At 43.1% G+C, this 15,030-nt stretch overlaps 1 protein-coding gene across 1 annotated transcript in view; it reads right to left on the reverse strand.

Annotated features, from left to right (window-relative positions):
• LOC138605689 (metabotropic glutamate receptor 4-like) overlaps window positions 1-15,030 on the reverse strand; it is a 155,208-nt gene that overhangs the window by 2,396 nt on the left and 137,782 nt on the right. The window contains exons 8-9 of the mRNA XM_069678091.1: window positions 13,355-14,290; window positions 2,110-2,356 (exon numbers count right to left, since the gene is read on the reverse strand). Coding sequence (XP_069534192.1) covers window positions 2,110-2,356; window positions 13,355-14,290 — 1,183 coding nt within the window. The remainder of the gene's footprint in view (window positions 1-2,109; window positions 2,357-13,354; window positions 14,291-15,030) is intronic.

A 15,030-nucleotide genomic window follows, 5' to 3' on the forward strand; every position in this document is an offset into this window, starting at 1 on the left:
ATTGATTTCAGCTTCACCGTGTTAACAGTTTATACAATGTCAGCTCTTTTATTTCTCCATGAAGGGACACATTTCTCCCCATCGGAGGTGTATAAAGGAAGGAGTAAACACAGCTTTAAAATGTGTCACAATGGGCTCCATTTCTTGTTAGTGCGAGCAGACGGAGGGAACGCGTCCCCGCTGACGGACGTGACCGATTAAAACCTTTCACCGCCCGAGGCGACCGAGGAAGAGCGTTTTGGACGTCACATGAGTAATTTCTGCTGAAGTCATTATTTACTTCACTCGTATAAATCCGAGGCGTGTCGCTGATATAGTGGCAGCAAGCGTTTTTATCAGAAGAGGCAGAGTCAGCTGCTTCAGAAGGAGAAGTCACATGTGCTGTTTTCATTGAACTCTGGCGACAGTGAATGATCTTTATTATTGATCTCTCTGTTCTTATTTCATCTTTACAGTAGCATGTCAATCAATGAGAAAGAAAGGGACTATTACACTTACACCAAAGCAGGAGCTGAGGTGTTTTGTCGAGGAATCAAAGATATCGAAGTTACAAAACTATTAAGTGGAAAAAGATCCAAAGTCTGACATTTAAACAAGACGGAGTGAGCAGATAATTGTCCTTATAAATGACTAAAACAAGAGGTTTAAAGTATTTAAAGTCATTTATAAGGACTTTCATTGGTGTTGACAAGTAATTTATGAATAAGTCATTTATCCGGCCAGCCATTTAAATGCTTCTTTTAACACAGTCTGATTGATGTGCAGGCTGTTCTGTCAGAGTCATTAAACTTTCCAGCAACGCTTAAAAATGAGAGAGTAGATATTTTTAATTAAAGCCTCTGGAAATTTGTCTTAAGATAGTAAATGAAATGTTGAGAGTCTCATTTAGCAAACACAAAAATCTTTGCACAAATGACTTTTTAGAACGATTTGAAAAGTGCTGGTTTTGCTGTTCAGAGCGTTTCTCAGGACGCCGTGGGTGGGCAGATCACATTCTGAGTGATAGCTTGGTTTCTTGCTTGCGTTGTATTAACTCTTTGGACAAAAGCGTCAGCTAAATGAAACTGTAACAACCTAACATTTATATCTACCTGGCTCTGAATACAACAGCGGCACACTTGAGAATCCGTGTAGTGCAGACGGAAGCGATATGAGTCGTCTGAGTCAGAATCAGAGGAGGAAGCAAACGCCCCGCCATGAGATTAATTCATTTTAATTAGTCAGTGTGGAGTTACTAAATGTTCTGCTATCCCGGTCGTAGTTATCAGATAGAAAATCATTACGTTACATCATCTGAGATGCTTCTTTATGTTCTCAAAGCTATGAATGCAATGCTAATGCTAGTGGAGATTTAGCTGGCCTTTATTTGACAGCTGAAGAGAGACAGGAAATGTGGGGAGTAGAGAGCGGGGGAAGACGTGCTCCAAACGATCGGCAGACCGGGAGTCTAACCTGCGATCAGTGCGTCGAGGGCTGTAGCCTCTGTTCATGGGGGGCCTGCTCTACCAACTGAGCTAAGTGCACCTTGCTAGTGCTTTATTATAACAGCAACACCTAATGCTGTAATAGGTAATCAAACAAACAATGGAAGCTAGTTGAAGCTGTCCCAAATGTAAATTATCCTAGAAATAGAGACTGCTATCATCCAAGGGAACGTGTCGTTTTAGCATGTGGAACACGTTACACTGTCAAATGTTCATATAGAGCCACTACTTTATATAAAATAGTAATAAAAATCCCTTGTTTTTTTTTAACCACAAAAGAAAATGACAGTGGGGGAAAGAAATCAACCTTTCCCACACGCAGTAGCATTGTTGAACGACAGCATACTTTCCCTGCGGACGCCTGTGATCCGTCCCTTCAGGACACATAATTGGGGATCCTGTAACGCCTCCTCCTGACTCGCACACGATATCCAAATGAGCAGCGGCACATTTACAGGACTCGATGAAGTGTTAAATAACATGCTACACATCTGTTGATATGTAATTATTTTACACTCTGCTCCCTATCGCTGCATCAGTCTGTTTGATTTACAAACACTGAGGGACTAAACATGTCCAAGAATAAGAATACATGCGGCTTCTTCATTTGCATCTGTGTACTTACATTGTGTTTCGAGGCTCTCGCACAGCTCCGTCTTGGCTTCTCCGTTGGGTCTGAGGCCGGCCTTGGGGTTGAACTTGTTGGACATGGTGGCGGCGGTAACCACGGCCTTCAGGCTGCGTGTGCGCTTCGGCACATTCTGCTCGGGATGGAAGAGGACCACGTAGACCTTCGGCATGTAGAGCAACCCGAGGGACACCGAGGCGCTCAGGCTCACAGAGATGGTCAGAGTGGTTGTTTGAATGTACATCTGCAAGAAAAAACACCAACAGACAGTTGTAGTCATTTTCTTGGCTCCGGGTCGTGCAGACTTTTCTATATGTGTAGTGGCCTGTATAGAACAAGTGACATCTGCTGTGTATCTTTCTGATTAGAGCATCCAATGACCCGTTTGCTGGCCAAGCTGTTGCTGAAGCCGCGTCTACTTTATCCAATCGAGGCTTCGTAACTATTTAATGCGAGTGATGTTGTAAAACTTGTTTTAACTCAGCGTCTCATCTGCTTCTGCAGAGCGTGTGCCAAACCAGCCAAGGCCACCTTGTTTGTTTAATTTTCTGCCATGCTAACTTTAATATGGCCATCACGTCAACCTGAACACAGACTTGATAACAGCATTCAGTTGATTGGATGCTTTTCTGACTCATAACAAGCGCGCCTATAAAGAAGAAACAAGCCTGTGAAAGTGCCACACATGGTCAGATCCTCTGAATCATTGGGGACGGCGACTCCGAGTATCATTCTCACTCATTCCATTTTAATTGTTTCCAAAGCTGCAGCGAATTAATGAGTCGTCTGCAGGGAAGCATTAAAGGAGAAGGAAAGCTTGTGTCATTTCTGTACATCATACTATGTCGCGGCTGCTTGACTGGCCATGGGAGAGGAATTAACTTGTAAGTTGTGTTGCAGACGTTACAGTTTAATGATACTGCAGACTTCAGTGCAGCCAAACATTATGGCATCCTCGACAGCAGGAGGTGTCTTTGTATCTTTTGTAGGCTGACTAACGAGGGGAAGTGATGACAAAAAAGGTCTAACATTCACATATTTAAATACATTTTCCACTGCAACCAGAACCAACCAACTGTTCTTAAACTCACTGTTGTTATAACGGAAATATGCCAGGTTTGAGTCGAATCGCTAAGACTGTAATTAGGTTTCTGACCACTATAATATCTCTCACTTGAAGAAAAGATTCACAAACAGCAGTTAAAACAAAATTAAATCCGAAATGAGCTTACTAGTTAACAAAATGAGTTCCATTTGCTTGTACGGTTACTTGTAAATTGATGGTTAAACTTGTTTATTTAATGCGTATTAACAGTTGTAGCTTGATATGGCAGACAAATTTGACTAATTTTATCAATAGCAACAAGCTACAACACCGTTACACACAAGGTACTCACATGAGGACTTGGGACTTTTTCAGTGTAACACAAAGACAATTCTTAGGTTTTATACTTTTAGGTCCTATTAATCCCCAAAAGGTCGGAGAAATTAAAAGTGCATACCAAACAAAAGCTCGGGTCTCAGGAGGCTACGTAGGAGACGAATGATCAGGTGTTTACGCCCTACCGCAAAGTTTGGTCTATAAGACGCACTTTGGAAAGCAGCTGAAGAGTCACAGCTTCTCAACAGCAAACCAAACGAAATATAAGTTTGACCGTTTCATTTAGTTATATTCGTTTTGTTTGCTTACTTCTGTTTATTTGAGTTTGGTTTGAGTTGTTACTGTCAGTCGCCCCTCTCATCGGCATCAGCAACAACAACCATTCAAGAGCATCGAACGTGAGTAAATAAAACAAGCATACGCGTTGGAACCGTCTGTACGGTGTTTGAATGAGCGAGGCTATTGTTTTAAAATAGGGAGCCACTGCAGGATTTCACCCAGACGATGGCGCTGTGATCTAGCTTAAGCTTCGTCACGGACATGTGGCGTCATGATCGCCAGTGCAGCCGCCATCCTCACAACAATCAATGTTGTGATAGACTGAGATCAACTACAGCACGGGTAGCTAGCAGGTATGCAAACTCGACATGAAAATAAATAGAAATTGTGTTGAAATAACCTGTATACGTTTTTATTAATAAATATAGAAAGAGAAACTATTTCCCCTCGGGGATACCCCCCAAACAGATTGGATTTATATTCTGTACTTCAGTTTAACGTTGGTATCTTGTTTTTGCGAGATACGAGTGTAAGCCTGAAATGTTGCTGCACAAGTTCAATGAAACGTAGTTTGGAGCACGCCTGTAAATGCTTCATTAAGAATAAAAGCTCAGTTATGATAGGGTATAATACAAAATGTGAAAAAAGATAACAAAGTGCAGTACTAGAAGGAAGTCAGACCAGTCGAGCGGCAGAGTTAATGAGAGACGATGCAGCAAGGAGAGATTTAGGCAGATTCAAGGTAATAACTTCACTAATCAACAGACTAAGTTTTCTGCGGCCTGGTTATTGGCCGGTTTAACAGCACTGCTCCCTTCAGGTCTGTGTGTTATCACCATCGTATAAGAAAGTCATAATTGACAACCACAGATGACAATAACGTTTGAGGCCTCCAATTACTGTCATGTTTCCCTTACCTCATCCATTTTTAAGGACTTAAGAGGGTTGAACATGATTTCGCGGGTGCAGATACAGTATATTTACCCTGACGTGGGCGGGAGCTGGCAGTCAGCATCATCATCATCTCGGGGAAAGAAAAATCTCATGTGAAAACATGAAAGGCTGTTATTATTGGGCAGCCCAATAATTATCCAAGTATGGAAATGTAGAGACAGTGTAGGTTGTCTCTGTTGCTCGCCGACTCCCTCACATGTCAGAAACGTTTCTCAGATTTGCCGCCCCTTTTTCAGAAGTGATCACTGAGCAAGAAGCCTGATGTTCCAGCATCTGGTCCGACGAAACAACACAAACCATCAACGCATTTTCCTCCACGTTAGCTTCTCGCACAGCCTCAAGCGGGAGCTCGTTCTGTTTGTTTTCCCGTTTTAAATGCGGTTAATAACACACACTTTCACTTCATGCCTTTGAAAGGCAGTCTGAGAAACATTTTCATGAGCTTACATGTGTTTTATTTTTTCTCTGTCGGATCGTAAAGGCAGACTTTCAATATGAAGCACTGCTGGGGGCGAGGGTGATGTGAATCTAAGCAGGTGCAGGATTTAATAAAGTGTGTAGGCTACCCTGAGAATAGATTTACAACTGTAATTAAACCACTGTTGACCGGAGAATTCCAATATATGATCGTAAGAAGTGCGAGAGGATCGGGATCAAACGTTTTCTGTGGCCGTGATACGAGACTGAACTGAAGCAGGCTCACACTCACAGGCTTAAACTATTAATATTTGATATGATGCTTCCTTTAGAGCAGTATCTCGTCCTATTGACTGGCTGAGCTTTCATCAGCAACCGAGTGACCCCCAGTAAGTCCCTGCTGGTTTTTCATCAAAGCAGAGTAACATTTAGCTCCCCAGATGTGACCCCTGCCTAAATATCCTGTTTGTTTTTTATTATTTGTGACTCTCCGCGGTGCTTCCCCCTCCAGACGGGATGCATCTCATCTCCGTCAGTCGGGGCTCCGTGCGGGACGGCTGGCCGGAGAGAACAATGGAAGAATGGAGGCTGTATGAGAGAGGGACAGCTGCAGTGGTCTCCTCGCAGCTGTAGGGAGTGTTAACCAGTGAACTGCTCTGGGCTCGGTTCACTGCCGCCTCGGGGACAGACTGCTGAACCCAAGCTGTTACTCACATGAGCACACAAAAAATAAATGCTCTGCAGCCTTTCAAACAAGAATAGCTCCCTTCAAAGCCACCCCTGAGGTCACTAAGTATGCACTGTAAGATAGTGAAGGGAAGAAGGAAAAAAGTACCGGAGTTAATTAACCATCATTTAAAATAGTGCCGCGGGACGGAGCTGAAATTAGCTTAAAAGTTTAAAAAGCACCTCAATATAAACATGCTAATGTGGCTAAATGGTGCAAAATAAAGTAAACCTGCCGTTTCAAGCCATAAAACAAACTACTGGCTGTTTTTTTATCATCAATTATTCTGCAGATTATTTTGTTAAATTATCACCTGCAGTGAAAAATACTCCCACAGATCAGAGACACATCTTTAACTGTGTAAAACCAAAGATATTTAATGTACAATGAACACCAGAGAAAAGCAGCTGAAGCTAAAATCATAAAGTTTTTAATGAATTATAGTTGATTAATTTCTGTTATTTGGCTAAACTATCGACCTTGTTTCAGTTATCGCTGGAATGATTATGTATTTGTTGATATTCATTCATTTTCAATCTGTTTTAAATGATTTGTTTCCTGGCGATACATGCAGCGAGCGTGAGATTTTTACACTTGTAAATAAATATCTTTGGCGTCCTCACACTGCAATTTTAATGTGCAAGAATCTGTTGTTGGCTGCAGAGCAGTCCTGGTTCTTTATTCAACTACAACCAAAACACAATTTGACAATAGTGTCACACAAAGATCCTACGAGGAGTCAGTAGATGCTGCTTTTGAAATATTTTCCAGCCTTTTTTTGAATTTAGACCAAAACATAACTGGATTTGAAAAAAAAAAATCAATTAGTATAAATTGCTGATAAATAAGTTTTGGCTGCACAGGGCTCAGAGAAGACTAACTGAGTTACCAGGTGGAGATCAACATCTTTACTTACCTGTAGGACATTTGAAGCTCTACAGTGCTAATAGTTATTGAAATAAACACTAATCTACTCCCTTTTCAAGAAGTAACTGCAACACGAACTAATGTTAGTGTATACATATAGGTAGACAGATTTACTCTGGCCGTTAGGGTGTGTATTGTGTTTGGATAATTGGTCACATGACAGGTCAGGTGTTTATAGGTCACAGGAAACAGGAAGGAAATAGGTGGCATGAACGTAAACGTAAGACTTAAGCATAAGCACATAAACTCGTAACATAATTTACCGCGTAAACTTACCGCAGGATCACAGCGAAAGCAAAAGTATTCGATTTATCATCATTCATCTCATCAGACGGGAATCGTTGTGTCTGTTTCATCATCTTTGCAATAAACGGGAACATCGCCCGAAGCAGTCGTTCTGGACGTTTCGTTTTTGTGCTCCAAACATGTGGAATCACTTACAACGCTCTGATTTCTCTTGGACAGATGAAGGTGTTGATCTCAAACCACTTCACCTCAGCTTGTGAATGTTCTTATTAGTTACCGATTGCTTTAATGTGTCGTCTCTCGACATCATTACAAACGAGGGAAACATCAGTGATGTTCGAGGCTTAAATAAAGGTTTGAATGAATGAATGAATTTCTCATTGGGTACGCATTAAGACCTTCTCACAAACAATCTTACTGATATAAAGACAAACATTTCTCATACTGTGCAAATGCAATGTTGAACACAAGGTTTCAACATAAATCATACATGCAACAGCTTCAACAATACAAGCACAAAAGCAAATCAGTTAGCTGCCCCAATAGCAATCAATCAGCAGGTTCACAACACTTAAGTTAAAGCTAATGTTTACCCAAGCAAACAGAACAACAGGTAATTATGTCTCACCTGCAGGAGTCATTATTACAAACCAAAATCAACTCAACATGTTTTTATTCTGATGCAACAAACGATACGGTCAGAGTCCAAACTTACATCACCTCTGACTTCTGTACACAAGCCGCCGCAATGAAAGGAAAACACGGGCTGCTTTGAGCTCTATGGAATATATAACACAGAGCCGCTGCACCTGACACAGCTTGTAACTGTATAAAATATAGTCCTCACACTCCCCGTTACCCGTGGAATTCACAGCAGGACTGCTTGATGGAGCTACAGTGCCTTCGCTTACAAATGGAGTCCTGTTTTCGGTGTCAGAGCCACTCCACTTTTCAATCCATTAATTTGTTTCCTCCTGATTGCAGTGCACCTGAGCATGCACAGACCAGAGCTCATAAAAGTGTGTTGCTGTTTATCTGGCACACCTATCTACACATCGCCATTAGCGTACCTTGCCCGAGGCGAAACGTTGAAGGAGAGAGTGTATGGCAGAATTAATGACCAAAATAGACGCGAGGAAAACAATCAATCAGTATGTATATGATGAGCAGTTCAAAAAATATCACATCTCCACATACGGAGTGCAACACGACTGAGTGATAACATCAGATTAATTTGAGAGTTGATAAATGTAAACCGATTCTATTTTCAAACAGGGACTCTGGAGAGCTTCTGCTTCAGGATGCAAACAATCACATTCATTTAAACTGCATAATTCCCTCTCTGCATTAAGCCGCTGCGTTATTTCTCCGCATGCTGTGGAGACCTTCAGCAGAGGGGCTTGCTGCATGAGGATTCGCCATAATTGCACTCTAATTAAGCTAATAAACAAATAGAAGCCTTGGGGGACACAATAATATAGCTGTATGGGAGAATGTCATTTATAAAGATCGCGATCCTTTGGCCTTGATTAGCTGCGCGGCCTGTTCACCCATTATTGCAGCGCCCAGAGGTCAACAGCCAAGGCCCAGATGACGCTGGTGCTGTAGGCCTAATGAGTGCAACATCTGAAGTCCAAGATGTTGCTCAGCTCCCTCTGCTCTGAAGCATCCATCTTCATTATGCATTATTGGGCCTGCGGGACACCGCTGTGAATTATTCTGTTTATCTTTGCACTAAAAGAGACAAAGAGAGAAGCAGGAAGGACCGGGGGGGTGTTAACAGGTAGCAGGGAACAACACGGAGCCGACACAGTCATGAGCGCACTCCTGTCTGACATCTGCTCTCGTTGAACCCACTGCAACTCCCACTCGTTGTCTGACTAGTGCACTAACAGCAGTTTTTGTGTTGTGGAGTTGACAGTGCCAATAGTGTGATGGAGACTTCATAGAGAAATAAACAACAGCGCTCAATTCATCAGCCCATTCATGCTCCGTAATGGCAGGACCTCCTTTGTGTGGGCAGATTGAATTTGAACTGAGCCTATTGTGCTGGAGCTTCACTCCCGTGCCTGCTATTGTCCGTCTTCTCTCCCGCCTCTGTCTTCGAGACAGCCGCTGATGGCGGTTCCTCCAGGTAAGCAGGCGTCACTTCTGTTCTCAAAGCTAGCATAAAGCTCGTTGATCACGCTGCATAGATAGAACAGATGTCCCCGTTTGAGTGATGGTGAAAGCCTCCCGTGGCATTTGTTACATTTATCCTGGCACCAGATGACAAATAAATGAGTGTGTGCTTGTATTGCCGAGGCAGAGGCCCCGCTGTAAACTGGTGATGAGCGCATAGGCGGCGAGATAAGGTAAATCAAGACCCGGAGGAAGTGGAGCATTTAATTGCTCTGAAAGACGTGTCAACGTGGGCTGCGAGGCTTTGTAGGGCCTGTCATTTACAGTACGATGATTATGAGGTGTGTTTGCTTTGACATGTTAATTCCTTAAATAAGAACATTGTTTATGTAACAGCTCGGAGAATCTGTCACAGGGATTGTTTTTAACATGATGCTTAACACTGCAGACCGGTTACTTTATCGTCAGGCAGTAAAAGCTCGTACAGAACAACGCATGGAAGCGTTTTCAGATCTAATCTGTGGTCATTTATCTGTGCCTCCAACATCATAACAAATCACTGTGCAGATTTAGGAGCTGACTGTGCTGTGGTTAAAGATATATTCAAGAAGAAATGGCACTTTATCTTTTGCCTAATGCGTTAACACAATGAAGGTGAAGCCTACAGTGGACTGATGAGAGGCTTTGCATTTGCAGTATTCTTTGGTTTTCAAACAAAGTGTTGGACATTAGCGGGAAAACAACCCGCAGGTGGAAGCGGTGTAATGTTTTCTTGATGTCTGAAGAGTTTTTGGTTAGGCTGTCACTTTTTATGCAAACGTTCTTCCAAACTTAGGGGAAAAATTCACATTCAAGCTGGACAGAGACGTTCGACTGCCTTATCTATACCGCTTCTCCCTTTCAGGGTCACGGGGGGCTGGAGCCTATCCCAGCTGTCATTGGGCGAGAGACGGAGTACACCCTGGACTGATCGCCAGTCAATCACAGGGCTGACACACAGAGACAGACAACCTGTCACGCTCACAGTCACACCTACGGGCAATTTAGTGTCACCAATGAGCCTAACGAGCATGTCTTTGGACTGTGGGAGGAAGCCCGAGTAGCCACAGCCCCGCCTCAATGACCTGATGGTCGGTAAATTAATGTTATGTCGCTCGATAGGAAAATGGCGTGTAGTTTTAAATTTGTTCTTCTCTGAATTTTGGCACACTGACTGCCCTAACTGCCCATCTACAGTTACAATGGCTGAACCAGGAAGTAAATTATTCATGACGACAGACACCACGGGAACCTTAAAGTCAAGTGGAAGTCTAAAGAAAGAAAGAAACAACAATGTTCAGGTTAAACCTTCATCACAGTCTGTCCAAAGAAAACTGAGAGATCTCTGAGATCGCTTCTTTAAACACTGTTTCAGTTGAAACATTATATTATGGTTTACAAAACTAACCATTCTATCAGTGTTAAGAAACGATCATAGAAGAAGAAACAACTGGCAAAGTAAGACATTTTGTTAACCCACCGGTCCACTTAGACCTCCTCCTGCTGCAGACTTTGTGGCCCTAAAAACAATCGCATTACGTCCTCCTTTTCCTGCTTTGCTGCTCGAAGGTAAAAATTTGGGAACTTACTTAACGGACTGATTCCGGCTTCTCTTACGTGGGAGGACCCTCTCCTAAAAGCCTACAATGACAAATTAACTTAGTGCTGCTTGATAAAGTTTTTCCGACTCGACACTCAAAGGCCCTTTCGGTAATATATTAAATATGATTATTCTCTCTCAAATGAGGGAAGAAAAAATGTAGGACATTTGCCGGCAGCAAGATTTCCATTTTGTGTTCCATTTCATGTCTTACCTTAACAGCGCTCAGGGCGCTGGCAGAAGTTTTGCAAATGATAAAAGTGAAAGTATCTCGCAGCCATTTTGTGTACAGTGTTCTACAGGAAATAATAATTAATGAGTGACTAACATCATTTGGAGTGTTTTAGATTAAGCCTCGTCGAGAGGCGTTTTTTCAGGGTTTGTAAATTAAATTCATCTGAAGTGTAGAAGAAGCAGAAAAAAAAAGTAGAACTTTACTTACCCTTCAAAGATTTTTTTCACTTCTGTTTTACTATTCAAAGCCATGCTAGCTAATGGATTACCTCATCCTCCAAAAAAAGCTGTTCAATCTCTGTGCGGTTGTATAATTCTCTTTCATCTTCAGAGAGAGGAGATGGAATGATTAAACAAAGAGCTCGCTGATATTCGTGGCTGCTGTTGACACGCGACTTAAGATGTGCAACACTCGCATTAAAAAATAATGTGGACTCTGCACTTGGGACTTCTTTTTCTTGACTGTGTGCGCTGATGTGGGTGATGATCAAGAATGCGCAGTGATGATAGCTGACATTTCGGTATTTTTCTTCCTGAATATATTTCAGCAGATTTAACATAAAACAAGCAGCGTCTCTTGAGCTCAGCAGGTATCTCAGTGTTTCCAACGTGTAGATGCTGCTGCTCAGTGTTAGTGTGAACACCAGTTGATTTATTGGGGAAAGACGAGGCCGACATGCAGATACACAGCAGTTTAGAGCCCGTGGTGTTAACACAGCGAGCTGCATATGAAAATAAGTCATTGTAGTGCAGGTCACATACTGCATTATTAATGTAATTCAATTGGCTGCAGTCATATGCAGATTTTCTGCAATGCTGTAAACTATAGAAATAATATGGGATGCTGAGCGTGACACAATGCACACGCTCTAAAGAACGTTTTTATACAAAGGTAACTATCACAGCCAGTTTTTCCAGGCCGGCATTTTGATGCATTGTTTTGTTTAATCCCAAGGGGAGGGAGGTACGGATTAATTTGTTGCATCTGTCAGACCCATGCTGGCACCGCTGATAGTGTCCATGCCAGTGTGAGCTTTTTTCTCTCACCACTGTTGTCTCTTGTAGCCACCGAGCCGAGCTGTTGTTACTCTGCCAGAGACCTCTTTTAACTGGATCTACACATTGCTACTGTGCCATTGTTGCACCCCTTTGGCTTCGTACCCAGACCGTCGTCACCGAATGTGAGGTCCAACTCTCGCCTCTATTTCCAAGTCCCTTTTGGATCCCTCTTGACCTGTGGCCTCCAAGTGCTCCCACTGGATGCGATCCAGGTCCGCGGTTCACGAGGTCGGGCACATTGATTTGACGTGGGAGCACGAGTGCGAGCTTGTGTTTGTGTAAACAGCTCATGGGTCTCTAATGCACTGTGGCGTACAGCCGTCACATATATGTGAGTCATTGGTTTGCATGCTGCCTGCAGAGTTATTAAAGAATGCCCTCATAAAAATGTGTCCACATTTCATAGGTTGTTAGCACATTTAAAATATGAGGCTTCCACATGACGTCCCATTTTTAGTTGTTTTGGCCGCCGAGTTCTTTTCACTTTATTTCTAAAATTGCTCGTGTCATGAAATACTGCAGAGTGGAATATTTTAATAAGGAAATGAACAACAGCGTGCCGCGTGGGACTGAGGGACAAATTTAAAGATTGCTGAACTGCAGTTTCTAAAAAAGTTGACTCATGAGCAGAAGTGCAAGAAGTGCTCGCAAGTTTAAAAGTCGAAGAACCAAAAATACTCGATTTCAAGTAAAAGTCTCTCATTTCTAAACTTAAGCTCAAAAATAAGAGATCTATTAATGACAAATTGGAAAGTATACACAGGATGTTATATATTATTGTTTTTAGTTCTGCATCAACATGTAAAAATAATTGTATGAAAGCCGACCAAGGTGGAGCTAATTATAGCTGCATAGTAAACTGTTAGTAGTTTAGTCTAATGGTTCCTTACCTGTTGGTCAGGACCCCCAGAAAGGGGCAAAGTCATGCCTTTGTTTTAAGGGGTCAAAAGCCAAAAGGGTCGAAAGTACACTTTTTCTAATCTGTGAAAATGCGTCACATTACTCCGTCATGTGTTTTGTATGTGAAACTTATCCTGCAAAGTAGCTGCAGATAACGTAGTATTAGATACACAGGGAGGAAAGTGGAAGAGAAGTATGATATATAATTATAACATTTTTTGGTGAACAAACCACTAAGAGCAAAGCTAACATATTTGGTAGGATTTTGTGTGGCTTTATTTATACTTTAAATCCTTGAAATTCTGCCATGAATAAGAAAAAGAAAACAGGCTGACAACATGTTGAGTTGTAAGCTTACCTTTTCTGTGGACTGCGAAGTGCCAAAGAAGATTGGAATGAACGCCAGCCAAATGATGCAGGTGGTGTACATGGTGAACCCGATGGGTTTGGCCTCATTGAAGGTCTCCGGTACTCCTCTAGTTTTAATGGCGTAGACTGTACAGGTGACCATGAGCAGCATGCTGTAGCCCAGAAGGCAGATCAGAGACAGGTCAGAAATGTCACACTTGAGCACACCCCGAGCCAGCACCGGGTTAGACGTCCTCTGGTCCTCATAGTCTATTATAGCCTTGGAGGGATCCACGCCGAACCAGATGCACACCCCGAGCAGCTGCACGGAGGCCAGGGTGAACGTGATGGCGAGCTGCGAGGCCGGAGAAATGAACCTGGGCGCACTGACTGACATGGTGCCCTGATCAAAGATGCGGTAAATACGATTGGTTTTGGTGAGCAAGGCAGCATAACTGATGCTCATGCCCAAACCCAAGAAGATCCTGCGGAGGGAACAAATTCCTACATCGGGGGTGGAAATCATCAGGAATGTTGTGGCGTAACAGAGGAAGATGCCAGTCAGCAGCACGTAGCTCAGCTCCCGACCCGATGCTTTCACAATGGGAGTGTCGTTGTAGCGGACAAACGTGACCACCACAAACACGGTGGCCATGATGCCAACGACTGCGATGAGCACAGGGATGACCGCCCACGGAGAGCTCCACTCCAGTTTAACAATGGGGATTGGAACGCAGCCCGTGTGATTCACGTTGGGCCGCGAATCAAAGCGACACATTTTACACGTGTAGGTGTCGGCCTGGTACTGGTAGCCATCGCAGCGCTCGCAGTGCCAGCAGCAAGGGATCCCCTTCACGATCTTCTTGCGCTCGCCGGCCTGACAGGGATGACTGCAGATTGAGGAAGGGATCTGACGGACTCCGCCGGGCCACTGCATCGTACGAACCTGCGAGGGAGGCAGAAGGGTGCAGTCAGACATGAATGTAGAGACAAAGACAGACAGAGAGAGACGGACAGAGATTTGTAGAGCACTAAGCTGTCTTTATCCTGCTGGCATGGTGGTTGGTGGTGATGCTTTATTGATCCAAGGCGCACCCCTGGAGGTCAAGGACAATCTAGATATACTTGTGGTTTGGGTGTTTGAACTTGGCCTGCACCACAAGTCTTACTGCTCCAGTGCTTCTCTGTTTTATTTATTTATTTGGGTGGGGGGTGGGAAAGGGCAAACTAGGGGTCAGATGAATCATTCCTCATAGATTCAGCAACATTTTCCAGTGGGAGGTCAAGTTATCTGAAGGACGAGGCACAAGAGGAGAGGGCAGAAAGGGGAAACACATTGTTTGCTCTGCAGGGATCTGACACAGTTTTTTCTTTTTTTCTCTTTGGTAAATAATTGTTTGTGTTAAAAAAATCAATACTCGGCTGTCTGTGATCAGAGGACGCAAAGATAATTTCTGTTTCAGGGTTCTGCTCTCCTTTGTGGATTCCCCCCTTCCACAAGCGTACTTGTGAAGATAAATTAAATTTGTCATTTCAAACGAGCCGGCCTCCTTTAACGTTATCAATTGTGTTCAATTGTGGCTGTTCATTCAAAGCCGGCGAATTTCTCTGTAAATGTGCATTTAATTAACAACTCAAAGAACACTAATTAAATAGTCGGCTTTAGAGTCGGAGCTGGCACGTTCC

The sequence above is a fragment of the Semicossyphus pulcher genome, unplaced genomic scaffold, assembly GCF_022749685.1.
Source record: "Semicossyphus pulcher isolate SPU_LCO1_2020_fin unplaced genomic scaffold, fSemPul1.0.p SCAF_3, whole genome shotgun sequence".
In the NCBI taxonomy this organism is placed as follows: Eukaryota; Metazoa; Chordata; class Actinopteri; order Labriformes; family Labridae; genus Semicossyphus; species Semicossyphus pulcher.